The 27,114-nt window shown below is 39.7% G+C and overlaps 1 protein-coding gene across 5 annotated transcripts in view; it reads right to left on the bottom strand.

Annotated features, from left to right (window-relative positions):
- Positions 1–227: 227 nt before the first annotated feature.
- The window catches only part of LNPEP (leucyl and cystinyl aminopeptidase), a 70,474-nt gene continuing 43,587 nt past the window's right edge, over positions 228–27,114 (bottom strand). For 3 of the 5 annotated variants that reach the window (XM_054810712.1, XM_054810711.1, XM_054810713.1), the window contains 9 exons: positions 24,189–24,349; positions 21,493–21,581; positions 11,559–11,739; positions 10,649–10,805; positions 9,621–9,805; positions 8,761–8,922; positions 5,513–5,653; positions 3,894–3,975; positions 228–2,899 (listed from right to left, as the gene is read on the bottom strand). In XM_054810712.1, coding sequence (XP_054666687.1) covers positions 2,768–2,899; positions 3,894–3,975; positions 5,513–5,653; positions 8,761–8,922; positions 9,621–9,805; positions 10,649–10,805; positions 11,559–11,739; positions 21,493–21,581; positions 24,189–24,349 — 1,290 coding nt within the window. In that variant the 3' untranslated portion in view covers positions 228–2,767. Of the gene's footprint in view, positions 2,900–3,893; positions 3,976–5,512; positions 5,654–8,760; positions 8,923–9,620; positions 9,806–10,648; positions 10,806–11,558; positions 11,740–21,492; positions 21,582–24,188; positions 24,350–27,114 lie in introns of those variants that run through there. The other 2 variants (XM_054810715.1, XR_008574729.1) reach the window with 2 other exon arrangements.

Raw genomic sequence — 27,114 nt, 5'->3', positions numbered from 1 at the left:
ACCAGCAAGCCTTGAAGATTCATTAAGGATTGCCAAAGAAGGAGGAAATTAGGGGAAAGGTAATTCCAACAGGGGGAGATCGTGACCACCGACCCACAGACCACCTACCCCAATTACACCACCTACTCAAAAGATAAAGGTGGAGAAAAGAATTGAGCATGCGTTCTAGTTTGCATGATAGATGAAGAAACCTAAACCAATGATTTAACAGAATAACCATGCATATGCATTAGAAAGATGAATTTATTAATGTTGTATGTATAAATAACCACTGATTTGGAGCTCTGGTGTGCTGTCTTGGGACAGACACTCATATCTGGGCAAATATGCAATAAAATACCTCTGCTCTGTGTGTATATTGGCGTATTGCACACCACGTAAACAAACCCTCAGTTTTGGGACAACAGATACCAGAAGAATGCATGTGCAACAAATAGTACAATGAAAATTATTCAATAATCCCTCCACAAGCTCCCCAATTTTCTGGATTTTCTTGGTATACTTTGCTGTCTAAAACTCAGCTCCAAGCTACTTCCTCATAGCCATCATTAAAGCATTTGAATAAAATAGTAATTTTTTAAAATTCCACAGCAGAAATCAGGAGGAAGATGGATCTTCTTCCCCAGTTTCCATTTTAAATTTTATATGCCTCAATACTGCAGTCAGGGATGAGGTAAAACACGTGTGAGGGGATAGAAGGGATAGAAAAGTGAAGATTTACTACTGACTTCTCATTTAATATGACGAAGTAAGTAACTAGAAAGAAAAAGAGATGACATATATGTGTACACACACACAAATACAAAGATGGAACGAATATTTCTGTAGAGATTCCAAAGGTTTAAAATAAAGGAGGAAATGAAGCCATAACACATGGCAGTACAAAAATTCCAAGAACATACGTAATTACAATTCTAATTTCATAACTTTTAAGTAGTATGATTTATTTTCAGTGCTCATATTGCCAGTTCCTTCTTCAGTGCAAGTAAAAATGATTCAATTCTGGGCCTTTTGGGCAAACAACTGTTTGGGCACTCTTCAGGTCTAACATTCTTTCTGATAATTTCAAGGTTAAAATTACATTCACAATTCTAATATGACCTAGAAAATGATGAATTTGTTTTCCAGTAGTTTTGACAGCTACTCTGAAAAGATGGGAAAAGTATAGAATGGCTTAATCAATCATAGCTTACAATTTTTGCTAGCCAAATAAACAGCCAATGCTGCAGTTTCATAAATTAAAGCATTCAATTTGAATTATCCTGAGACAAATTTTTAAGTCCATTAACTTAACTCTAATTCAAACTATTATCTTCTTCAGAATTTACTGTAGCTGAAATTAAATTAGTTTAATTAAAACAGTACACTTTTAATTGTTAGTGCTTTCATCATATTTTATAACCAATCACATAACTGGATAACAATAGGTCCGAATCTGCTTGCATGAATCCACAAAAGATGCATCAAAAGTGAAATGAATAGACCAGATCCCCAGATAAAAAGGTATGCTTACTCTTGCACGTGTTGTATATATATGCTATACCTCAGAAATAGCCTTTTTCACTGCTTTTGTATAGATTGTATAGTAGGTATTTCCCCTTTCTAATGGAGCACATTAAGGTTTTAGATCCTTTTCTTTAGAAGACTCTGAAGATTTCTCTCAAGGTTTTTCACAACAGTAGAAGAATAAGTCATGAAGATCTTAATGAAAAGGTTTCCTAAAGCTAATATTATAAAGAGTGAGCAATGTTTACAAATTATACTGTGATATGCAAGTTATCAGGCAAGGAAAAAACAGAAGTTTACCCAAATGAAGTGGCTGACATATATATTAATTGCAGACCCTCTGCAACAAGTGGTGAAATTAAAAATCAGTAGTCAAAAGGGCACAAATCAGTCGTCAGCCTAACAGATGAAACGACCTGTAAAAATGCAATTTTGTGCAGTTGCTCAGAGATCAATACAGGAAAATCAGTTAAATGATTAATGATAAGATTCTCAAAATTGTCTAATAAATTCAGAGTAAAAGTTCCAAGATCATATCAGTGTTTCTGGAAATCCAATCTCTAAAACACTTGGTTTTGCTGTCTGTTTTTTTTCCATACTATTACCCAGCCACTTCCATAGTACTACCCAAACATCATAGTGTTTACTATTAGCATGAAATATTATTCTTATTTTTTGTGTAATTCCTAAAGAATACTGTGAAAATAAAAAAAATCCAAACTAAATCAAATGGGAACCTTATTTATTTCACCTTAAACTGGTGTACTGTATAAGATCCACTACTGCTTATGTATCTGAAGTATGATTTTGTTTCACAACATATCTGTATCTACAAATGTGGAAACCACCTACAGTTTGCATTAAAAAATATACTGCTCAACAAGCAGTCTGCAGAGGAGTAACAGATCATGTTAACTCTTTCTTTCGGTACCCTAACTGTCAATATTAACCCACTGCTAAGAAACTACAACACAACTCCAAATGAAAGGGTATATATTTCAAATATAAAATTATATTTAATCATTTATGCAGATGTTTGGTCTGTAGATGAAAATGGTTTCAGAATAAATACTTATATCTTGCCTATAAATGCTCCAAGGAAAATAAGAATTTATCTGAGACATGCCCTGAGCTACCTAGATTCCTTAACAGTGCAAACAATGTGGCAGTGATGCCTGGTTTCACCTTGGCTTTTGCAAAAGAAACACAGCAACTGCCCACATTGTTCCTAAATGGCTGACACATCACAGCATTATGCACATTACAGCAGTTCTTGTAGCTTTGCTAAGTTCCTCTCCATCCACTGGATATTGAGCTGAATTGTGTCAATTGCCTCTTTTACACAACGCAGTTGAGAACTCTCCTCTGATTTTGACTCAAAAAATGACTTTACCTGCACAGCAAGAGAAAAGAAAGAAGAAGAAAATTGTAATTAAAATCAACACTGGCCACACAAGTAGCAGGTTGAGAAGCAAAGGCTACACTATGCTGCAGGAAACCCATTCCCAAGAATCATTTGTACCTATGCATTAAGCAAATGCCTCAAAGGAGTTCCCAAAATGCAAGGAAAGCATTTTTCATGGGAACTGCAGCAATAACTCATTTGGTTTCTATAAATTATTTCACCAACAAACAGACATTTACTTATCATATTCATCACAGGGCAATCACAGAGCACTCAAAGTTCTGGAAAAGGAGTCTCATTCTGTGACAAAGAACTTATTGTTACAAGCAACCCTGTTCAATGCTCTGGAATGACACCCACACCCACTCATCATTATAATTGCCAATGCTAACTCTTGAAATACTATCAATCAAACCATAAACAACTATCTCTACCAAATTATCTGAATGAAAACAATAGACTAAACCATAAACCATTCTTGACACATTAACTTCAAGGCCTTGTTAGGGAAGACAACAGAGATTTCTAGTGGCCATTAACTGTATCTAAACTGATACTCAATCTCCACAACAGCTCCTTGGGATTGTTGACAGCAAAAATAACATAAAGCAATATTTATGGTGCTCCATCACATTCCAGAGATGCAGAAAGCACAGCTTGTTTACAAAATCTAGACCAAAATTCTGTCTAGACCAAATCACTATTTTGGGAGACACTGTGTTCCGGTGAACAGGAAAACAAAACAGTATAAACAGTAAGTGGATTCAACTCTATAAGCAACTCTGCCTTGGACTCAGTATGTAATCTTCAACATGTTTATGTATAGGTATTTTCCGTGTGTGAAACAGAGAAAGCAATAGCTGTATATCCTTGCAAAAGGGCCTCAAGGACAGAAATAACACATTTTTTCCTCATCCCTGAATTAAATGAAAACAGCATTGGCGATAGAAAATATCCCTGTCTAGTAGATTAAGCCACCCACCTCAAGTAGATGTGCTTTTGTTGCAAATTGAGAAGTTGACCAACTAACAATATTCTGGATAGTATATGAGCCTAAGTGAAACCTGAAATACAATACAAAGAAGTTATTTTTAACTAGGGGCCACTTTAAGATGCAGGTTCAGTATATGTACACATTCTTATTTCTACTTTTTTGGTTTAGTGGCTGGAAATCATTAAAAGCACTTAAAGTTTACATATCTCATTTTTCAAAAGAGATACAAAGTCTTAGAAGTCCAAGCCTCTAGTTCCCTAATCCCTCTAAAAATTGAACTTCAGAGCAAAAGACATGGAACATTTTCAAACTTTTATCACAGCTCAAATAATAAAGAACTGAGGACACCACACACTGTATATTAAGAACCATGTTTGTGGTATGTGTTCCAAAACTCCACAGTAATTGAATTTGCAACCAGATTTCATTTCAAGCAAAGTAATTTTGTAATATTGGTTATTAAGAGCTTGCTAGAGCAGAAATTTTCATCCAGGAGAAGCTTTTTAAGCAATGTGAAACTGCTGCAAATCAAAACTAGGATTTAGAAATACAGTTTTCCACATGCTGTTAGCTTTTTGAAGACTTGCAGGCCAGCTCTCCTGCTGGTACCCTTCAAGGCCAGTTAAGGAGAACATTTATTTCTAAAGTAAGTGGGATTTTTTGGTTATTTGGTTTTGAGATTGGGACAGGAAAAAAAAATGCTGAATGAATTCCCTGGGTCTGCTTTTGAATGCAGTTGATCCACATAAACATCCTGCATCTGTAGCAATCACCTTAGAAACATCATCCATTTAAAAGAAATTCAAATCATGATTTTATAGAATTACTCCGAGGCTCTAGGAAGCTCCCAAGTCCCATCAACTACTGGTGAGACTTCAAAGTTTATATTCCAAGTTATTTTTCTAAAATCGGATTTTAAAACAGGCTTTACAATTTTAATACAAATCTTCTTATATGAGTCCAACTGTAACCGTGGGATAGGGGCTGTGAAACAGAAACTATAGAATCAGGTTGAGATAATTAGTTTGTAACCAAGGTAATAGGTAATGAAGCTAATTGACCATGGCAATGTACAATGCTGCTATATTCCAGGTACAGTCCCCACCAAACCAAACAATAAGTTCGGAGATATTAATCTTATGAAATTGTTATGGACAGGTGCATCCACAGCAAGGATACCGCACATGCCTGCAAGAAGAGGGTCACCCAGCGGACATGGGTGCGCTACCACCGACGACCACCAGAGACCCCTTGAAGACCATTGACTCAAATCACTGAGCGTGTGTGACGGGGAGGAGAATATGTAAATGAATTCTAAGAAATTATTATCATAGGACTGTCTTTTCTGAGAAAAACGATGAATATGTATATTTTGATCCTACATAACCTGTGTGTTGGTGATCACCTGGCATGCACGTTGGGTGGAGCTATCCCCTGTGCATCCAGTGCTGCAATAAAGAATGCCTGCCTTTTAACACTACATTGGTGTTACAAGGTTTATTCCCAGGTTTCGGTGACACAACTATTTATTACGTTGTGCTTGAAAGAAACAAACAGGTGCTTTTGCCACTCTCAATGTGAAGTCTCAGCTACATTAAAAGCCTTACTTTCGTGTAAGCTTGTCCCAGTTCTCTTTGACAAAGTCCCAGGCCAGCAAATATCCGGGCAAACTCTGGCTAACAGTTGCTATGATATGTGAAAGCTCCTGTGCCCTGATTTCTTCTTCTTCAAGGCTGTTCTGCATTAACCTAAAAGACAAAGCATATGAAAAGGGACAAGAAAAAACATTATTCATATCTTCACATGATTCTCCTGATACTCCCAAATTAGATGGCAAAGATTATATAATAGATCAAACAACAAGCACCATCTGGTATCTGGAACACACTGATGCTCTATTTTATAACCACTGTACTTATTTAGCTTTAGTTTTCAAGTATCAAAAGGGACCTTAGCTCTAAACCAAGTACCTGAATTTTCATTGTTGTTGGAAAAGATGAAGTAAATTCTACAACTTGTAGAAGAAAACATAATGCATTGAAAGGTTAAAAGAGCTGCAGCAAGAATCACCTAGTAGGACAACCTCGGTGTCCTCCACGCAGTACTGAGATTTGGTCTATAGAGAGGTGTTCGAACACAATGTAAAGTCAAAATTTCACACAAAGAACGAAAGAATCCCAAAAAAACGCAACTACTTATTATGTTGGATATAAAGATATACCAATTTTTTAAGACCCCATAGACCAATCTGCAATTTTGTTACATTTACCACAAATTCTGCAGTTTTGTGTTACCAGCAGTGCAAAGCCTTTAAATTAAAGGCTCCTTGAGGAGCCAGCAAGGAGAGGTGCCATGCTGGACCTTGTTCTCACCAACAAGGAGAGGCTGGTAGGGGATGTGAAGCTCAAGGGCAGCCTTGGCTGCAGTGACCACAAAATGGTGGAATTCAGGATCCTCAGGGCAGCGAGGAGGGCATCCAGCAAGCTCACTACCCTGGACTTCAGCAGAGCAGACTTTGGCCTCATCAGGGATCTGCTTGGTAGAATACCATGGGACAAAGCCCTGGCGGGAAGAGGGGCCCAAGACAGCTGGCTAATATTCAAGCATCACCTCCTCCAAGCTCAGGAATGATGCATCCCAACAAAGAGCAAGTCAAGCAAAAACGCCTGGAGGCCTGCATGGATAAACAAGGAGCTCCTGGGCAAAGTCAAACAAAAAAAAGGAAGCCTACAGAGGGTGGAAGCAAGGGCAGGTAGCCTGGGAAGAATACAGAGAAACTGGGATCAGGTTAGGAAAGCAAAAGCCCTGATAGAATTAAATCTGGCCAGGGACGTTAAGGACAACAAAAAGTTTCTACAGGTATTTCAGTGACAAAAGGAAGATGAGGGAAAATGTGGGCCCCCTCCAGAATGCAAATGGCAACCTGGTTACCCAGGATATGGAGGAGGCTGAGGTACTCAATGACTTCTTTGCCTCAGTCTTCACTGGCAAATGCTTGAGCCACATTGCCAAGGTCGCAGAAGGCAGGGACTGGGAGAATGCAGAACCGCCCACTGTAGGAGAAGATCAGATTTGAGACTATCTAAGGACCCTGAAGGTGCGCAAGTCCATGGGACCTGATGAGTTGCATCCACATGACCTGAGGGAACTGGCAGATGAAGTGGCCAGGCCACTCTCCATCATATTTGAGAAGTCCTGGCAGTCCGGTGAAGTTCCCACTGACTTGCAAAGGGGAAACATAACCTTCGTTTTTAAAAAGGAAAAAAGATAGACCCAGGGAACTACAGGCCAGTGAGTCTCACCTCATGGAGCAGACCCTGCTGGAGACTATGCTCAGGCACATGGGAAATAAGGAGGTGATTGGCGACAGCCAACATGGCTTCACTAAGGGCAAATCAGGCCTGACAAATTTGGTGGCCTTCTATGATGGGGTTACAGCATCGGTGAATAAGGGAAGAGCAACAGATGTCATCTACCTGGATTTGTGCAAAGCATTTGACACTGTCCCACATGACATCTTTGTCTCTAAACTGGAGAGACATGGATTCGATGGATGGACCACATGGTGGGTAAGGAATTGGCTGGATGGTCACACTCAAAGAGTTGTGGTCAACGGCTCAGTGTCCAAGTGGAGAACAGTGATGAGTGGCGTTCCTCAGGGGTCAGTACTGCGACCGGCACTGTTCAACATCTTTGTCGGCGACATGGACAATGGGATCGAGTGCACCCTCAGCAAGTTTCCTGTGGTGCGGCCGACATGCTGGAGGGAAGAGATGCCATCCAGAGGGACTTTGACAGGCTTGAGAGGTTGGCCCATGTGAACCGCATGAAGTTCAACAAGGCCAAACGCGAGGTCCTGCACGTGGGTCGGTGCAATCCCAAGGACGACTATAGGCTGGGCGAGGAATGGATTGAAAGCAGCCCTGAGGAGAAGGACTTGGGGGTATTGATTGATGAGAAGCTCAACATGAGCCGGCAGTGTGTGCTTACAGCCCAGAAAGCCAACCATGTCCTGGGCTGCATCAAAAGAGGTGTGACCAGCAGGTCGAGGGAGGTGATCCTGCCCCTCTACTCTGCTGTCATGAGACCCCACCTGGAATACTGCATCCAGCTCTGGGGGCTCCAGTACAAGAGAGACATTGAGGTGTTGGAGAGAGTCCAGAAGAGGGCAATGAAGTTGATCAGAGGGCTGGAGCACCTCTCCTCTGAAGAGAGGCTAAGAGAGTTGGGGTTGTTCAGCTTGGAGAAGAGAAGGCTCTGAGAAGACCTAATTGTGGCCTTCCAGTACCTAAAGGGGGCCTACAGGAAAGATAGAGAGGGACTGTTTATCAGGAAGTGTAGTGATAGGACAAGGGGTAATAGGTTTAAACTAAAAGAGGGCAGATTTAGATTAGATGTTAGGAAGAAATTCTTTACTGTGAGGGTGGTGAGGCAGTAGAACAGGTTACCCAGAGAGGCTGTGGAGGCCCCATCCCTGGAAGTGTTTAAGGCCAGGCTGAATGAGGCTTTGGGCAACCTGTTCTAGTGGACGGTGTCCCTGCTCATGGCAGGGGGGTTGGACCTAGATGATCTTTGAGGTCCCTTTCAACCCAAACCATTCTATGATTCTATAAATTGTTTTCTCTTTATGCATATTCAGAATCTATCCTTTTGAGCTACTCTGTTAAGTAAAGTATTTTTAAGTGAAAAATAACAGGTTCTTCATGTTTATGGAAGCCTGTACAAAGCATGTGGATAGGTTTTCTTCAGCAATCAGAAATTTTTTCAACAATACAAAAAAGAAAATAGATTTTTTTCAAAGAAGATTTTAACGCTTTTAATTTACACAGCATACAACTTTTGGGCTTCTTCATACCATATCAGCTTTCTGACATCATCTGTGCTGGCCAAGGCTTCAATCATTTTGCTTTTCTCTGCTTCAGAAACTGAAGAGGAGTACATCTTTAGGAGGAATTCCCAACCATCACTAGATTTGGCTCCAGCTGTAAATATGGCTTTCATCACATCACTAGGCAGACTACAGGGAAAAAGAAAACCACCAACAAAACAACAAAAAACCAAACACACACACACAAAAAAAAAGGGGGACATGAAAATGCTCATCTGAGAAAAGAAGGAAGAAGAGTCACAAAATGAAAAGATTAGCTTGAAAGCGACGCCTCCCTTTTGAGCAATTTAATTCTGTAGCAATTGTAAGTTTGCTGGACTGAATCATGCCAGTCTAATACTTGAAGTCACTGGGAAAAGGCAAATCGTATTAGTCACATGGAAGCACAGTAAATTGCACAAAAATCTGAGTAACTTTCTGTGGCTCAAAATGCACATGAATCCAGAGCAGAATGACTTCTGCAAGATAAAAAGGTATGCTTTGACACTGCTACTAAGTAATCCTCCTTGAGCATGCAGCTTAGGAAACGCAGATGAAAGCAATTTGTGGCTGGTTTTGGAGTCACACTTAATGAGACCGCAGACGAAGTCTTAACTTCTAGCACAGTTCTCCCTCTCATCTTCAAACAACATTTACTTCTAGATGAGGAATAGTAAAACACAGAATGAAGTGCTTTATCAATATTCAACTGGTGGTGGCGGTGGTGGTGGGGTTTTTTTCAGTTTGGTTGTTTTGTTTGTTGGGTTTTCCCCCCGCAAAAAATAATTGTGGCAAGGTAAAAGGAAAACAGGTAGATAAAAGAAATAGAAGCTCAGTTTTTGTAGTACCTCATTGTTCCATTAGACTTCATCCACTTCTCAAACATCTCAGTGGCAGTTGTTCTACAGTTTCTTATATCATGAGTGCAGGCAAAAGCTAGCAGTGTTGACCGGAGCTCTCGTTCAGACATGGTCCCCTCATCTGTCCAACACTGTTTATCAATTTTATCTCCCAGCAGCTGCTCTATTCTATGCTAAAGGAAGAAAAATAATTATCCCTCTTGTAAAATAATCCTTCTTTCCAAGAGAATTTTCTATATACAATATTAGTTTTAAAAAAGAAAAAAAAGGTACGTTTTAGAACTGTGGAAGTTAAACATCGCAGTTTTTCATCTACCTATTCCAATTTACATACACCATATCTTATCTGTATGAATAAATACCAACTACCACATAGATCCGAAAGATGGGCCAGCCCTACATCTTAAATTGCACATGGAAACTGAAGACTATTCTTTGAGCTGCAGTTCAGACTTGTATGTACTCAAGTTTACTATCTGAACTAACTACAACTAACTAAAACTCCTGTATGTTTAACTGTTTTTAACTCCATTAAGCGACAGTTAATACACTTTAGTTTAGCACAAACCAACCAACCAACCTTTACCTACAGGCTTCAGGCCTGTAGTTTTGGAGCTTGCCAAAATCACAGCTAGGTGCCTGATCAGCTACTATCTCTCAGCTGAATTACGTCACCTTAAATATAACCTCATAGACACTGCGTTACAAACTATAGCTTGGGCTGTTTATCTACATTTATAGTCACTATAAAAAATCCCAGATACCACTATGTTCCCATTGTATTACACTCTCCACAAAACATTGCAGGGGAAAGTCAATACAAAAATATTAGCATTTCAGTAAGAGATCATGACTACTTAACAAAAGCAGGCAAGACTGGCAACTATCTAGAATCCCCATCCAACTTAGTGAGACTACTGAATGTTCAACAATCAACACTTAAAAAGATAATGTAACTATAAAGAACATTACAGCTAATTATTTCAAATTATAATTTACTGAAAACTAAGACATACCATGACTCGTGCTGCCAGTTGCTGTTCACCGTTTTTCTCTAAAAGGCTGTATATAAGACTCAGCTGATACAAAGCTTGAGTGAGTGGTGCAGTGCTGCTCTCTTTGTTAAGATAATCGATCAGCTCAAAGGCCTTTTCCAGAGACTCTTTTCCTAGACTATAGGTCAATGAACATTAAAATGACTTCCAGAATAAAAGCACTCCCTGAAACAAGTTCAGAAGTCATGCTCTCCATTACATTAACAGAGGGATAGATGAACAGAGGAAGTAACATAAGAAACACTTTAGATGTAGAGATTTTTATATTATAACATTAGTAAGATAGCAACAAAGCAACAATGGCCACCAATATGCCTTCAATTAACAAAAATGAAAATAGGTATGGAAATGTAACAATAATGTCTAAAAATACTTATCATAAATGAGGGTACTCAGATAGAGGAAGCAGCTGTCAAAGAGGCTATCCAGAATGCTCAGCCTCACCTGCTCTGATGGCAGTGGTGAAAGACAAGAGAGGGAGCCAGTAAAAATTTGAAAGGCAAATAGCTTACTTTTTTGAAGTGGAGCACTCATTGACAGAGTACAGGAAAACAGTCCACTAGGCGGATTATCAGACACTAAAAAACCCAATGTCTTCCAGAAATGGAAGCTATCACATGGCTCTTTGTGATGCAAATAAATGGATTCTGCTGTAAAGAATGGGGAGATAACATCTAATACCAATATGGAAGCATCAGTGACTTAAGTTAAAAAAAAAAATTAGTGAATGGTGAACAGTTCCAATAGGATAATGAAGGCTGAATTAAAACTTCTCTGAAGCAGTCTTCTCTAGAATCTAAGTCTGATCTTCTTTGACTTGGAAAAAACTTTAAACATATATTAAATATGTTTTCCAATATAAAAGTCTTACCCTGCAAGGTTGAAGATATTGTTGATCAAATTGGCTCTGTCTTTAGGACTCAAAGCAGTGTGGTTTTTTTTCAACAGAGCAATCAGTGTTTTCCAGTCTTCTGCATAGTGTACTATGTAATAGCCGTTCATGTGCACATTGAATTTTATCCATTCCACCTCTTCTGGAAGTTCAATGACAGCTAATGGATGGACATACAGTTAACAGCAGAAACAAACATTTAGCAACAGTTTGTTTAAATCCAAAACTATGAAGCAGGTTGGTTCCAGAGAGTCAAAAAATCCTTTTCCACGCACTAGCTCCCCCTACTGTGAAGAAAGGCCAGTACAAGGGTTCCACAAGAAGGCTCCAAAATTCCAGGTTGTACTTCTTCCTCCTTCTTCCTACATCTGATTGAATGAACAGTATCACAATCTGCCTGAATTACATCTATGCAGCTAATTATTTAGTGCAGTAATTTTTCACCTGCTGTGCAGTCCTCCTTTCAAACAACCCCATCTCCTCTCTGCCCACTTTCATATTGTTGGTGCCTGATGCAGCCCCCTGCCCTATAAATACTTTCAATGAACGGGTGTTCTCTTTTCTTTGTGTGTTAGGGAATGATGTGGTTCAGCCCCAGCCGGCAGCTGAGCACCATGCACTGCTCGCTCACCCCTCCCACAGTGGGATGGGGAGGAGAACGGAAAAACAACGGCAAAGCCTCGAGGGTTGGGATAAGGACAGTTTACTGGGACAGCAAAGGAGAGGGAAACAATCAACAACAGTACTGATAACAGATATTCACAATGGGTAATAACAGAAAGCAATTTACCTATCCCAGGACCGACCCACCGAACACTCAGCCCGTCCTGGAGCCATGCCAAACCTGCCAGTCCCCGACTAGCCCCCTTTTATGGTGAGCATGACGTCACATGGTATGGAATAGCCCCCTGGCCAGCTTGGCTCACCTGTCATCCTGGCTCCTTGTGAAAATTAACTCTATCCTAGCCAGAACCAGGAATATATATATACCTCTCTCTATAGTGAGCAGTTACACACATCATATAAAAACACAGAGAAATGGAGATGGCATTAAGTAGATGACAGGCCACACTCTAGTTTCAGAGTCAACTAGATACAAGAAGAAAGGCTTTGGGAAAAAATTCTCCATTTCAGTTGATTCTATAACTATTGCCAAAACATCAAATTGTATAGCACCTACAATGCCTTTGAAATTTAGTAAATATTCTACCCCAAACTCTTGTGTACATCTCTCCTACTCTCATATCCTCCACATTCATGTGAGTAAGGAATTAGTATGATGAAACTGAGACCACCAACAGGGTCATCTGAGGTGAAACGAAAATTATGAATCAGGCTACGTACCCACTAGTTCTAGTAAGATCAAGAATACATTCAATTAAACAGCTTTGTTTTTCCATTCTGATAATTCATAATATTTTTTTCCAAAACTCCATCTCAAATGAAAAAGGCCAGGAATAACCTGAAGGCTTTGTAAAACTAATGCCAGAATGACATAAACCAAAAATATTTAACTGTCACCGAAATCCGGGAATAAACCTCGTAACACATGTGTTACGAGGTTTATTCCCGGATTTCGGTGACAGTTTTTGGCGACCCAGATGGGACACTGCTTTTGAACCTCGACGGATCCATGGGATCGCAGGACTTCCAGCTGGCACCGGGTAATTCTCGGGGAAAACCTCCAATCCCCGGACCGAAGAGCTCTGAGCAAGACCCCTGGGAGAGGTAAAGGCATTCTTATTTGATCTGAATATTTGCAGGAGTTGAAGGCCTTATTCAAGGAGCCGCGTGGCTCTCACCACCGCGATGGGACAGCCCTGCACCGGGACAGGCCTGCACCGGAACAGGCCCACACCAGGAGCACAGGAGGCCTGCTCGTAAGGCGTGGTGAAAGCTGCGCAGAGTTGGGCTAGGGAGACGTCTCAGGTAAAAGTCTCTGGTAGGCGAAAGCCTGTGGAGCAGGGCCCACAGGGAAGGGGAAGCCTCCAAGGTTGGGATTTCTGGTGGCAGGAGAAATCCCTGGGATTTCCGGTGGCAGGGGAAATCCCTGAGGGAGCTCTAACACGGGTTGGGGTCCCTCTGACGAGTGCTTGTGATAGTGCACAATCACAACCACTAAGTCCCTGGGAGATGGGCACTTTTCTGAGTAAGAAACCAATCCCACGGAAAACACCACTGGGATGAATTTTGGAACACTGGAAAGATCTGGGAAGAATTGATCCTTTGACTCAGAAACAATTGATTGAATATTATAATCACCGGTGGTCACTGTATACTTTAGAGAGTGGGGAAAAGTGGCCAGAAAATGAGACATTGCAGTATAACACAATTTTGCAATTGAAGCTATTTTGTAAGAGGGAAGGTAAATGGAATGAAATGGCATATGTAGATTTGTTTTTCACACTGCGAAATCATCCGGAATGGCAAAGGCAATGTGAATTGGTTTCACCTAGTTCTGTGGTAATGGCATTAAAGGGGCAGGAACCTGACAAAAATTTGAAAAATGTTGCTCAGCTTGTGATATTGGTAAACGGTTTTTTAAACGTGAATTTGAAGATGATGATGTTGAATTATTGGTTGCACCTCGTAGAAGGCTAGGAAATGATCAGAGGTATCAAAATCTGGAGGCTAACAATGCTTCTGCCTCTCCTGTGGAAGGGGAGGCAGAAGGATTCAGCCCGATTGCTGGGAGGACAAGGGGAAGAGGGGGAGGAGATGGATTAACTCCCCTCCAGGCCCCTCTTCGACAGGCAGTTGGTAATGAGGGTCCAGTAATGGTAAAAGTTCCCTTCTCAATAACTGATTTAAGAGCACGGAAAGAAACTGCGCGCACTTATTGGGATGATCCCGAAAGAGTTGCCAAAGTAGTTGAAACAATAATCAGAACCCAAAACCCTGATTGGGAGGATTTGCAAGTAATATTGGATACTTTGTTGGAAGACACTGAAAAGAAAATGGTATTAAATACGGCCAGAAAACAAGTAGAAGGAGCCTATGCTAATGGGATTATACAAGGGACAGTGGACCAGAATTTTCCATCCACAAATCCTGAGTGGGACCCTAATCAACCAGGGCCCAGAGGGATGCTGACTAGATATCAGAAGTGGATTTTGTTTGGTGTCAGACATGCAATGCCAAAAGCAATTAATTGGTCTAAACTTTATGAAGTGAGACAAGAATTAAATGAGTCCCCTTCAGCCTTTATGGAAAGACTAAAGGCGACTGCTAGAAAATACACTAATTTGGATCCAGAAAAACTGGAGGAAGCTATACAATTGGCCTCTGTATTTATGGGACAATCAGCCCCAGACATTAGAAAAAAACTTCAGAAATTGGAAGGGGCTGAGTCCAGAGACTTAGGTAAAATGCTTGAAATAGCCTGGACTGTGTATAACAACAGAGAAAAGGAAAAAGAGGTCAGACAAATGTGAAGGGATGGGAAAATTCTGGTCATTTTGACTGAGAATAATAAAGGAGGCATGGGAAGGGGACGAGGAACGAGTGTTGCCGATCAGGGGCTTGGAAGGCGAAGGGTGGTCTCCAGATTGGCAGGTGATCAGTGTATGGTTTGTAAAGAGCAAGGGCATTGGAAAAAGGATTGCCCCAAAGCTGGGGGATTGGATCCAACACTCCAGGCCATTAAATTGATGACTTTGGATAATGAATCATGAAGGGGACCGGGGGAATCAACCCTAGCTGAGCCCCTGGTTACATTAAGGCTAGGGAATGAAGAAACGGAGTTTTTAGTAGATACGGGGGCTACATATTTGGTATTGAATACATGTAAAGCAAAACTCAGCCATAAATCAGCAGAGGTTGTTGGTGCGATGGGGCAGAAGGAGAACCGGCCTTTCCTGAAAACATTAAAATTGAAGTTGGGAAAACAGTGGGTAACACATCAATTTTTATACATGCCCGAATGTCCATTGCCTTTACCGGGACAAGATTTATTAAGCAAATTAGATGCACAAATAATTTTTAAAAGATGGAGAAATTAAATTACTAATACCAGAATCAAAAGCCATAGAGGCGACACTGTTTATGTTACAGGATTCCTCCAAGGAGGAACAGATTCCAGAAGTGGTGGACAATGCAGTAGCCCCTTTGGTATGGGCAAGTGAGGTTCCAGGACGATCCAAACCGGCAGAACTGGTAAAGGTGACCTTAAAACCTGGAGCCAAGCCGGTCAGACAAAAACAATATCCTATTAAGTGGGAGGCTCGAAAGGGATTAGAGGGATTAATTACACAATTTTTAGAATATGGGCTGTTAGTAGAATGTGAATCAGAATACAATACCCCTACATTACCAGTAAGGAAATCAGGAGGCAAGGAATATCGATTAGTTCAGGATCTAAGGGCCATAAATCAGATAGTTCAAGACATACACCCAGTAGTGGCCAATCCATACACTTTACTGACATCTTTGAAAGAGGAACATAAATGGTTTACTGTAGTGGATTCAAAGGATGCCTTCTTTTGCATACCTCTGGATACAAAAAGTCAAAGCATATTTGCTTTTTAATGGGAAAGTCCTGCTACAGGAACAAAAATGCAACTAACATGGACTGTACTTCCGTAAGGATTTAAGAATAGCCCCACAATATTTGGAAATCAATTGGCAAAAGAGTTAGAAATGTGGAAGAAACAGAATTGAGGAGAAGGTATATTATTACAGTATGTGGATGACATCCTGATAGCAGCAGCAAGCAAAGAAACATGTTTTGAAATGACCATCAGTTTATTGAATTTCCTGGGCCAAGGAGGATACAGAGTTTCCAGAAACAAGGCCCAGATAGGGAAAGAAGCAGTGATTTATCTGGGATTTGAGATATCTCAAGGACAGAGATGACTGGGAAATGAAAGAAAAGAAGCCATTTGTCAGATCCCTGAACCTAACAGTCCAAAGGAACTGAGAGCCTTTCTGGGAATGATTGGGTGGTGTCGACTCTGGATTCTAAATTATGGACTGTATGTGAAACCCCTATATGAAGCCCTGAAGGAATCTAAAGATCAATACTTGATCTGGACACCTGAATGCCATAAATCATTTAAAGAACTCAAAAAGGCATTAATGATGGCCCCTGCATTGGGTTTACCTGATCTAACCAAACCTTTTGAGCTGTTTGTGCATGAAAGACAACATCTGGCCCTTGGAGTGCTGGCACAATGGCTGGGATCCTGGAAGCGACCGGTGAGGTACTTCTCCAAAGACCTTGACAACATGAGTAAAGGATGGCTGGGATGTTTGCGTGCCATGGCAGCAACGGTACTGCTGATTCAGGAAGCTCGAAAATTGACTATGGGTCAGAAGATAGTTGTATATGTACCACATATGGTAATAACTGTCTTAGAACAAAAGGGGGGTCACTGGCTATCCCCTAGCAGAATGTTGAAATACTAGGTTGTCCTACTGGAACAAGATGATGTGGAATTAAAAACCACAGCAATTGTAAATCCGGCAATGTTCCTGTCAATGGAAAATCTTACTGAGAAATTGGAACATGATTGCCTGCTAACCATTGAACAAGTTTATTCCAGCAGACTGGACCTGAAGGACGAACCTCTGAAGGATCGTGATCGGGAACTGCTTACGGATGGAAGCAGTTTTGTGCAAGGAGGAATGTGAATAGCCGGATATGCTGTTGTTACCACCGACAAGATACTGGAGTCAGGGACACTACCTGCAAATACATCAGCACAGAAAGCAGAATTGGTGGCATTAAAGCAGACTTTACGGATGGCAGAAGGGAAACGGGTAAACATATGGACGGATTCCAAATATGCATTTGGTGTGATCCATGCTCATGGAGCCATCTGGAAAGAAAGAAGACTGTTATCAGCCCAAGGATGACCAATAAGGCATAAGGAGGAAGTTCTTCAACTCCTACAAGATGTACAAAAACCAAAGGAATTGGCTGTAATGCATTGCAAGGCTCATCAATTTGGTCAGACAGCTGTAAAAATAGGTAATCGGTTGGCGGATAAAGCTGCAAAGGAGGCTGCAGGACAAGGTATCCTTGCACTAGTACCAGTAAAACAGATGAAAATTCCAAATTTAAAAGCAAGATACAGTAAACTAGATGAACAATTAGCAGAGCACTTAAAGGCATCTCAGAATATGGAAGTATGGTGGGTAACACCAGAAAATCAGGTAATAGTGACCCCACAAGTTATGATAGAACTTGCAAAAGAAAAACATGAGCAGACACATTGGGGTGTGGATGCTATGGTTACAAATTTGAGAACATCTGTAGTGTGTGTAGGAATGACAGGAATAATTAAATCAATAATAGCTAAGTGTCCAATTTGTCTTAAAAATAATCCTTTAAACCAGAGGAAAGCACCTTTAGGAGTAACAAAGCAGGGTAATTCCCCAGGAGATTATTGGCAAGTTGATTTCTCTGAGTTACCTAGACGAAATGGGTATAGATACTTGCTGGTATTGATTGATACGTTTTCTGGATGGCCGGAAGCTTTTCCTTGTTGCACCAACAAAGCAAGAGAAGTGGTTAAAATATTGTTAAAAGAAATAATACCAAGGTTTGGGGTACCATTAGGCTTGTCTTCTGATAGAGGACCACATTTTGTAGCAGAAATAGTCCAACAAGTAAAATCCTAGGGATAAATTGGGATTTGCATACTCCCTGGAGACCGCAATCAAGCAGGAAAATTGAAAGGATGAACCAGACCTTGACAAGACAAATGAGTAAAATTTGCCAAGAAGTATCTCTGAAATGGCCACAGGCCTTGCCATTAGCTCTTTTAAGAACAAGAATCCAACCAAGGTCTAAAGATGGTGTAAGTCCATATGAAATATTGTATGGCAAACCTTACCAAACTCTCCTAATCCCAGGGGATATGAGGGTAACAGGAGAAACAGATTTGAAAACATATTTGATTTCTTTAGGAAAGACCCTCGAAGCGCTCAGAAGATATATTGTGCTGACCAGGCCACTTGCCCTGGATACACCTGTACATCAATATCAGCCGGGCGACTTTGTGTACATAAGAACATGGAATTCTGAACCACTCCAGGAAAAGTGGAAGGGACCTTTCCAGGTACTGTTGACAACTTATACCGCAATTAAGGTAGAAGGAGTGGAGCCGTGGATTCACTACACTCGAGTAAAGAAGGCACCATCAGATCAGTGGACATCCAAACAAGAGGGACCTTTGAAATTGAAACTAAGTCGCCTTCAGTGAATTATTTAATCAAGGGACTGTATAAGTTCTGTGGCTTTGTTGTGAATATTAATATAACAAACTTAATCAGTAATGAGAGGGTTAATTGCTCTGGGTGTTTTAGCATTTTGGATAAGAAATGGTACTTCTCAAATTTTATTACCAAAATGGGATCAGAACAGAAATATCTGGGAACTGTTAGCCAGAGAAGTAACCAACATGTCCTCCTTCTGTTTAGATGCAGGAAGTTCGGTGGGAGAAATGTATAGTTCTTGTTTAATAGGAGTCCCGACTCCTCTGGAGTTATTGAAGAATTATACTATGTTTAAAGGCTTTGATATTAGCCTGACTTACTTTCAACTATACAATATGGGAAAAACAACTAAAATTAAAGAAAAAGGGATGTTAAAAGTTAAAATACGAGGTATTCTGCCAGCTAGATATTGTGTCACCTTTATGAATTGCACCTCAAAGTGCGAGAATTTAACACAACTCCAGCCCCCTTTAACCTGTAATAAAACCCAGAATATAAGTTATGCCTGGAGTCATACTAAATTACCTTTAGGGTGGTTTTTACTTTGTGGAAGAATTGCTTATACCTATGTACCAGCTAATGCAACCGGAGGTCCTTGTTCAGTAGGTAGATTAGCTCCTTTATTACTGAACAAGGAAGATTTGGAACACAAGACTAGATCAAGAAGAGATGTTCATCAGTTGCCCGAAGATTGTGATCCTCAAGTCACCCTATATAGCAGCAGTGAAATGGCGGCTGCCGCAGTTTGGACTCCAGGAGTAGGAGTAGCCATGAATTATCATACATTAAAAAGGATTGCTTGTGCTTTGGTAAAAGATATAAATTATACCTCACAAGCTTTAACGGCTCTGGGAACCGAGATGGTTCAAGTCAGAGAGGCTACTCTGGAAAATCGAGCTGCTATAGATTATCTATTATTGAGGCATAATCATGGGTGTGAAGAATTTAAAGGAATGTGCTGTTTTAATCTTTCAGATAATTCACTATTAATAGAAGAGAAAATTTGGCAGTTAAAAGAATTAGCTTCCTCAGTTACAGAACGAGAAGGATTGGACTTATCTTGGTTGACTTCATGGCTTCCTAATTTAAGTTGGTTGAAGCAGTTATTTGTATTTGCTTTATTGTTTATAAGTATAATTATCATTACCTGTTGTCTCATGCAGTGCATACCTTTGTGTAGAACAGGAAAATATGAGTGGAAGTATTGAAAAGATGATTATTTCAAAACTTCCAAAGGGGGGAAAGGTAACCGTGGAATAGGGGCTGTGAAACAGAAACTATAGAATCAGGTTGAGATAATTAGTTTGTAACCAAGGTAATAGGTAATGAAGCTAACTGACCATGGCAAGGTACAACGCTGCTATGTTCCATGTACAGTCCCTACCAAACTGAACAATAGGTTTGGAGATATTATTCTTATGAAGTCGTTATGGACAGGTGCATCCACAGCAAGGATACTGCACATGCCTGCAAGAAGAGGGTCATCCAGCAGACACGGGTGTGAGACCACTGATGACCAGCAGAGACCCCTGAGGACCACCGACTCAAAACACTGAGCATGCGTGATGGGGAGGAGAATATGGAAATGAATTCTAAGAAATGATTATCATAGGACTGCCTTTTCTTGGAAAATAATGAATATGTATATTTTGATTCTATATAACCTGTGTGTTGGTGATTACCTGGCACGCACGTTGGGTGGAGCTATCCCCTGTGCATCCAGCGCTGCAATAAAGAATGCCTGCCTTTTAACACTACATTGGTGTTACGAGGTTTATTCCCGGATTTCAGTGACATAACTACTGTTCTTCTGAAGTAATTTTAGAGGCCTGGCAGTTTGTAAAAATTAGAAAACTGTAAAAATGTCAAGATCAGCTCTAAGAATTTGATTTAAAATTTGTATACTTTTATTTCAAAAAGCAGAGGTGTGAGATAGGTTTATGAATTAAAAATAATTGGCAGATAAATGCACTGAACAGTAACTTTAACGGAGGAGAAGAAAATACATCAGCAGACATAAGACAATGAGTCAGACCAGCTTCAATAAAATGCAAAAACATATTCATGTCATTGCAGAGAGACAGCCAAAGTAATTTTAGATCAATACTACATAAAAGTGTAACTATTCACTTGGTAAGGAAGAAAACAGAGCTGAATAAAAAAACCCCAACATAGACTAGCAATTTAGGATTCAAACTAGCAACTGCAGCAAAAGCAGAGAGTTTATATGAAAAGATCTAAGGGTTTTAAGTTCTACAACAGCATTCTCAAAAACATCTGTTCCAGATGCAGTACTTTCTTACACTATTAAAGAAAATAAATAATATTTCAGTGGAAAACAACTTCGCTGCATTTCAGTATATTGGCAGAGCAACTCCCCCATTACTCACACCCTAAAGGACATGTCAGTTTGAGAGATTTTGTGTTATGTACTGGGATGAAAAGAGTACAGACTACTACAAATTTTAAAGCTGTGCATCTGCCCCAGTTCCTGCCATTTACTTGTACATATAATGCTATACGGAATCAGCTCTCTTATGATGACACCACCAGTAATGCTTGGCTCTAGATCTCTGTAATTATTTTGCACTATGTATGCCTTCATCTTCACATCTTATGCAAGTATGTACTCAGAAAGAGCAGTAATCTGTAATACTTAAGTACCTTGCTACTGAAATTTTGAGTCACATACCTGACTTTTGGTCCAGTAAATACGCATTAGTACAATGGGTCAAGTTGCAGCTACTAGTTATGTAGGTCAGAGGAATATGCCACAGAAAACTGCAAAGGAAAGCAAATGTTTACTGACATATTATACATTTATTATTTGTCTTGAAGTGTTTGGGGTTTTTTTAATTTAAGAATTTTAATATATTAGTAGTATTAGAACCACTGCATGCTGTATAAAATAATAAAGTATAAATATGACTCATACAATCAGAATATGATGAAAGAATACATGTACAGCATGTACAGCAATTATTTTTTTTATTCCCACCATGTTGAGAAGTGGGAAAATTTCACAGAATCATAGAATGGTTTGGGTTGGAAGGGACCTTTAATGGTCATCTAGTCCAACCCCCCTGCGACAAGCAGGGATATCTTCGACTAGGTCAGTTTGCTCAGAGTCCCTTCCAGTTTGACCTTGAATGTTTCCAGGGATGGGGCATCCACAACCTCTCTGGGAAACCTCTTCCACTGTTTTACCACCCTCACAGTAAAAAAGTTGTTCTTTATATTGTCGGAATCTACTCCCCTTTAATTTAAAACCATTACTCCTTGTCCCATCGCTACTGGCCCTACTAAATAGTCTGTCCTCATCTTTAAGTATTGAAAGGCCACAATAAGGTCTCCCCAGAGCCTCTTCTTCTCCAGGCTGAACAACCCCAACTCTCTCAGCCTGTCCTCATAGGAGAGGTGTTCCATCCCCCTCATCATTTTTGTGCTCCTCCTCTGAACCTGCTCCAACAGGTCCATGTCTTTCCCGTGCTGAGGGCTCCAGAGCTGGACACAGTACTCCAGGTGGGGTCTCATCAGAGAGGAGTAGAGGGGCAGAATCACTTCCCTGCTGGCCACACTTCTTTTGAAGCGGCCCAGGACATGGTTAGCTTGCCGAGTCATGTCCAGCTTTTCACCCACCACTGCCCCCAAGTCCTTCTCCACAGAGCCGCTCTCAATCCGTTCATCTCCCAGCCTATATTGATACCAGGGGTTGCCCTGACCCAAGTGCAGGACCTTGCATTTGGCCTTGTTGAACCTCATGAGGTTCACATGGGTCCACTTCTCAAGCTTGTCCAGGTCCCTCTGAATGTCATCCCGTCCCTCACGCATGTCAACCACATCACATAGTTTGGTGTCATCTGCAATTTTGCTGAGGGTGCACTCAATCTCATTGTCACTGATGAAGACATTAAACAGTACTGGTCCCAGTACAGACCCCTGAGGGACACCACATTTCCTAGTACTTCTTCCTCAGTTCCAGCATGTTCAGTAACTTGTCCAAAGTCATATGGACAGGAAATCTCTGGCTGTATCAGAAATTCAGCCAGTATTATTTTCACCTCAGTCCAATGTTCTGTCTTCCTGAAATTTTGTAAGTTCTATTATTTTTTTAAAAAACAATTTATGTTGATTCAAGTACAAGACTCAAATTCCAAATCATGGTAATAGAAACCATAATTGATAACATACCACAAAGACTGCCTCAAGTGAACTGCAAGCTGGAAGAATAAATGCTATGGTGGCCTATAATGATGATACGGACTTGACTATTTAGAGAAAACACAACTTTGAGTGAGATGAAACAACTTGCACATATGCATTCCAATTTTGACAAGGATCTCTTCTGTGTAGGACTCACACAGAGAAATTTCTTCAAAAACTTTTCACGCACTCCCCAAATTGACATCGACTAGAAACAGAAGAGTAATCAAGCCTACCCATCCTTCTCTTCTTCCCTTCAAACACACACCACTTTCCTTCCTCCACATAACAAAAATAAAACAAAGCCCAAGTTCCAACATTTCAAGAGACAAATCCCTCTCACAGGCCTGATACTGCAAGATGATACAAAGGACTCAGTTCCTGTTAAGACTTCAAACAACTGAATAAAACCACCAAAATCTAAAAAAGATTCAAACCTACATATTTTGCTTTGTTACAAAATACAGTAAGGTTCATAATACAAGATACATTTGCAGTAAATTAATTTTTACAATTAGCAATTGCCATATCTTTGCTTCTTCAGCATTTGCACATGCTTCTTCAGCATTTGCACAACCTTTAGGTTTTGGTACAATGGATATTGCCTCTCATATATTCAGCCATTTGCTGTTATGTGTTAGTGCCATCTTAAAATTTTTAAGCCAAGAAAGCTTTGATTCTAGCTTCTCTACTTTCCTCTAACAAAGCCCAAGATGTACACTGAATTTTGGCAGGAAGGAGCAGCGGCTCTAAAGCAATACATATGCATCTGTAACTTCTGCAGACTTCTGCAACCTGCCCTTCTACAGCTTCTCAATAACTACACAAAACTTTCTGATATTAAAAGAAAACTTTACATGGGAGATCTGTCTTTTGGTACTAAAAATCCTGAAGAATTCCTTCTACTATTTATCACAACTCATCTCAAGCTTAAAAACTTCAGGAAAGGATGCAAAGAAGAAACTCAGCTTACAAAGGATGTCACAGACTTTTACCAGTTGCTTGACTGGAAATAAACATGGATCTTCAGCCACATAGCAGATGTGTGAATTTCTGTGCCAAATTCTCTATTATTACCTACCTTTAAAGAAAATACTGGAACCCCTGTATACAAGTGTACAAGATACAAGAAAGACATCTACAGGTAGATTTTAATGGATAAAAAATATTGAGAAGGTAAGTAACCTTGCATCTGATGTCCAATTTTCTGGATCCACACAATACAAAAATTTCTCTTGCTGCACAGAAATAATCTTTCCTTTTCGGACAACAGTGACTAAAGGAAATCCTTTATGCAGAATCCAAGTTTTCATCAACTTTTTTACATCTAGTGTTCCATTGGTGATCTGTAAAAAATCGTAACATAACAAGAAAATGGCAAATAGAGAATGTTTTTAAACCTTCCTTCTTAAATTACATAGTAGTAGCATGATTCTGCATCTGTAAAACATCACTTTGACACTGAGCTTGTAAATTTCATAAGCAATAATTTAGCAAGTGTTTTTTATTTTCTTCAGTTGAGAGAATCCTAGCCGGGCAGTGGAAAGACATTGGAAACATCAACCTCCAACCTCTTCTAATCTTTCAGGAACTGTTTGTACATCATCCCCACTAAGGGACAAGTACTTTATAATGCCTACGTATTACTGCCTCTTTATTAGCAGAAATGATCATCCAACCTGAAAAATACAATATGTCCCCTAACTTACAAAAATATGTTTTAGATTGAGCCATCAAGAACATAAGGAAATTAATATATCATTATTCCTTTTACATTTAACTTTTACCAACCTATAGTGTGCCTTTCTCTAGTTCTAGTTCATCAGCAACTTACTGCTCACTGTTCAAGCCAACAATAACACGTACAGTTTACCCTCATGGAAAAATACTATATTATTTATGTAGAAAATGACCATAAACTTTAAATAGGGGTTTCAATTTCAGGAAAGCAATTTGCTATCGAAAGTTTTAAATTTTTTTTTTTACTTTTTACATACTCCCCAAACCCACTGTTGGCTAATTCCTCTTCTTCCCTCCTGTTATCCATAAGCTAACATTGTTACTACAATGTTACATTATGCAACCCCTTCATAAATTGCCCAAGATGCGCTGAATGCATGCTCTCAATTTCTTTTGCCACTATCTTTTCCTCTCCTTCCTGCTACACTTTGAAACCACCAAGAAATCTATCAGATCAATGCCGGCCAGCCAAAAAAACCCCACCAAACCCAAACCAAAAAAACCCAAACCCAAGATAACAGTACTGTTAAGAGATCAGGAAACTAATTAAGGCTGGTATTTGCACCTTGCTAACTTGCCTGTTTCGCAAGAGTCTTTCCATGCTAACATTGTAAGCCACCTAAAGACTGGCAGAAAGATTTGTGTCTGATCTGTACAGAAACATAAGTAAATTTGAAATTTGCGCCACTGCAATAATTTTATTCCAAAATAGAACTTTCCCCAATCACCTGAAATCAAACCCATTTATTAGAAATTATAGGTTCATAGTTTCACCATAGCAAAAAATTTATTGACATGAATTGGTTTTATTGACATATCTTCTTTCAACAGCTGCTCCTAACTCCAATGAAAGCAACTTCATGAAAATAACTTCATCCTTCTTTTCTCTAGGCAAAGCATACAAGAAGTTTGTTTTCTGTGCTACAGGTTTTTCATTTAGTTTCTCATCTTCACTCCAACTATGATTGTTGATTTCCACAGAGAAGGTTAAGAGTTAAGAAATGATTGTGCATTTTGCTGTGTGGACAGTAAAAATTTATGATCAAAGAAAACACCACTTTTATGGCTGGAATTTTCAAGCACATTCAGCCTAGGCATAATTAATGACAGCAAAAGGAAAAAGAGCCAGTCAATTTGCTGAATATCATAGATTTGTTTTTACTATTACCATAAATATGGGAAATGACCAAAAAGGATACCAAAGATCACAATATGTGATAATACTAATAATTTATTTGTCATAAGGGAGACTCAGTGAAATAGTTCACATTTAAAACTGAGAAGAATCAAGAAGTCCAGACAGAGATATGGCCTACTGTATTATGAAGATGAAACTTTGAAAGAAACTTTTGGCAGATCTGGGCACTAGCTAGAATCCAAGGGCACTAATAATGGTATCAGTCAACTCAAAGACCAGATAGGTACACAATACTTTCTGTGAGCTACCCAGATTCATCTAGTTCATATGGTTTCAATTATTCAGACACCTATTGGGGGAAAATATTATTGAGCAAAGACTTTTTATCAAGTTTGCAGAATGGATTAACTTTTGATACCAAGGGCAGAGAAAGAAATCAGAGACACAGCCTGTCTAGATTTGACTGTTAACCAACAGAGTCTGGCTGAGAATCTGAAAATGAAAGACCATTAGAAAGCAAGAGAAAGTAAAAATTCAACGTACAAAAAGAAAAATATTAAGACAGAAAGAATATCAAAACAAAGGAAAATGGACACAGGGCAGTACATTTCAGTAAATTCAGAGAGGCAATAGGTGAAAATCAATGGAAAGAATGTAGTGCAGAAAATTTGGTACCTTCTCAGGGAAGCAATAATAAAAGCCCTAAATGTAAACTAACATTGCAATACCAGACCAGTCCAGCTAAACCATGAGTCTTTAGAAAAAGAAAATATGAAAGTGTATGAAAGTGTAGGCTACGTGAAAACACAAAATTAACAGCATTAACACTTAAATGCAAAATAACCACCAAACAAAGCCTGAGGCACAAAATGAGGTGCAGCTAGAAATGGGCACAGAGCAAAAGGCAAATATTGTAAGCAGCATCAGAAAACAGCTAAGGAACCAGTTGGTGGGTTCCTCCACACAGAAGGGCAACTTCTGGCAGATAATGCTGTTAAACACCTGGTGTCAGCAGGAATTTGGTAATTATTAAATTAGCACCAAAGGGTTGTTTCTCATTAAACCAGGAAATTCACACTGAGTTTCGACATTAGATGTTACTAAGTTGGTTGGATGTGATTCACTTCGCAATATTAATATAGGTGAGTGAAGCAATCCCAGAGTTGCTAACAATTACTTTTGACTCTTAAAAGATGATGACTGAGGTTCCAAAAGACTGGAGAAAGAGGTCTG

This window comes from Grus americana, chromosome Z (genome assembly GCF_028858705.1).
Source record: "Grus americana isolate bGruAme1 chromosome Z, bGruAme1.mat, whole genome shotgun sequence".
Lineage (NCBI taxonomy): Eukaryota > Metazoa > Chordata > Aves > Gruiformes > Gruidae > Grus > Grus americana.
This window is presented reverse-complemented; position numbering and strand designations above follow the sequence as displayed.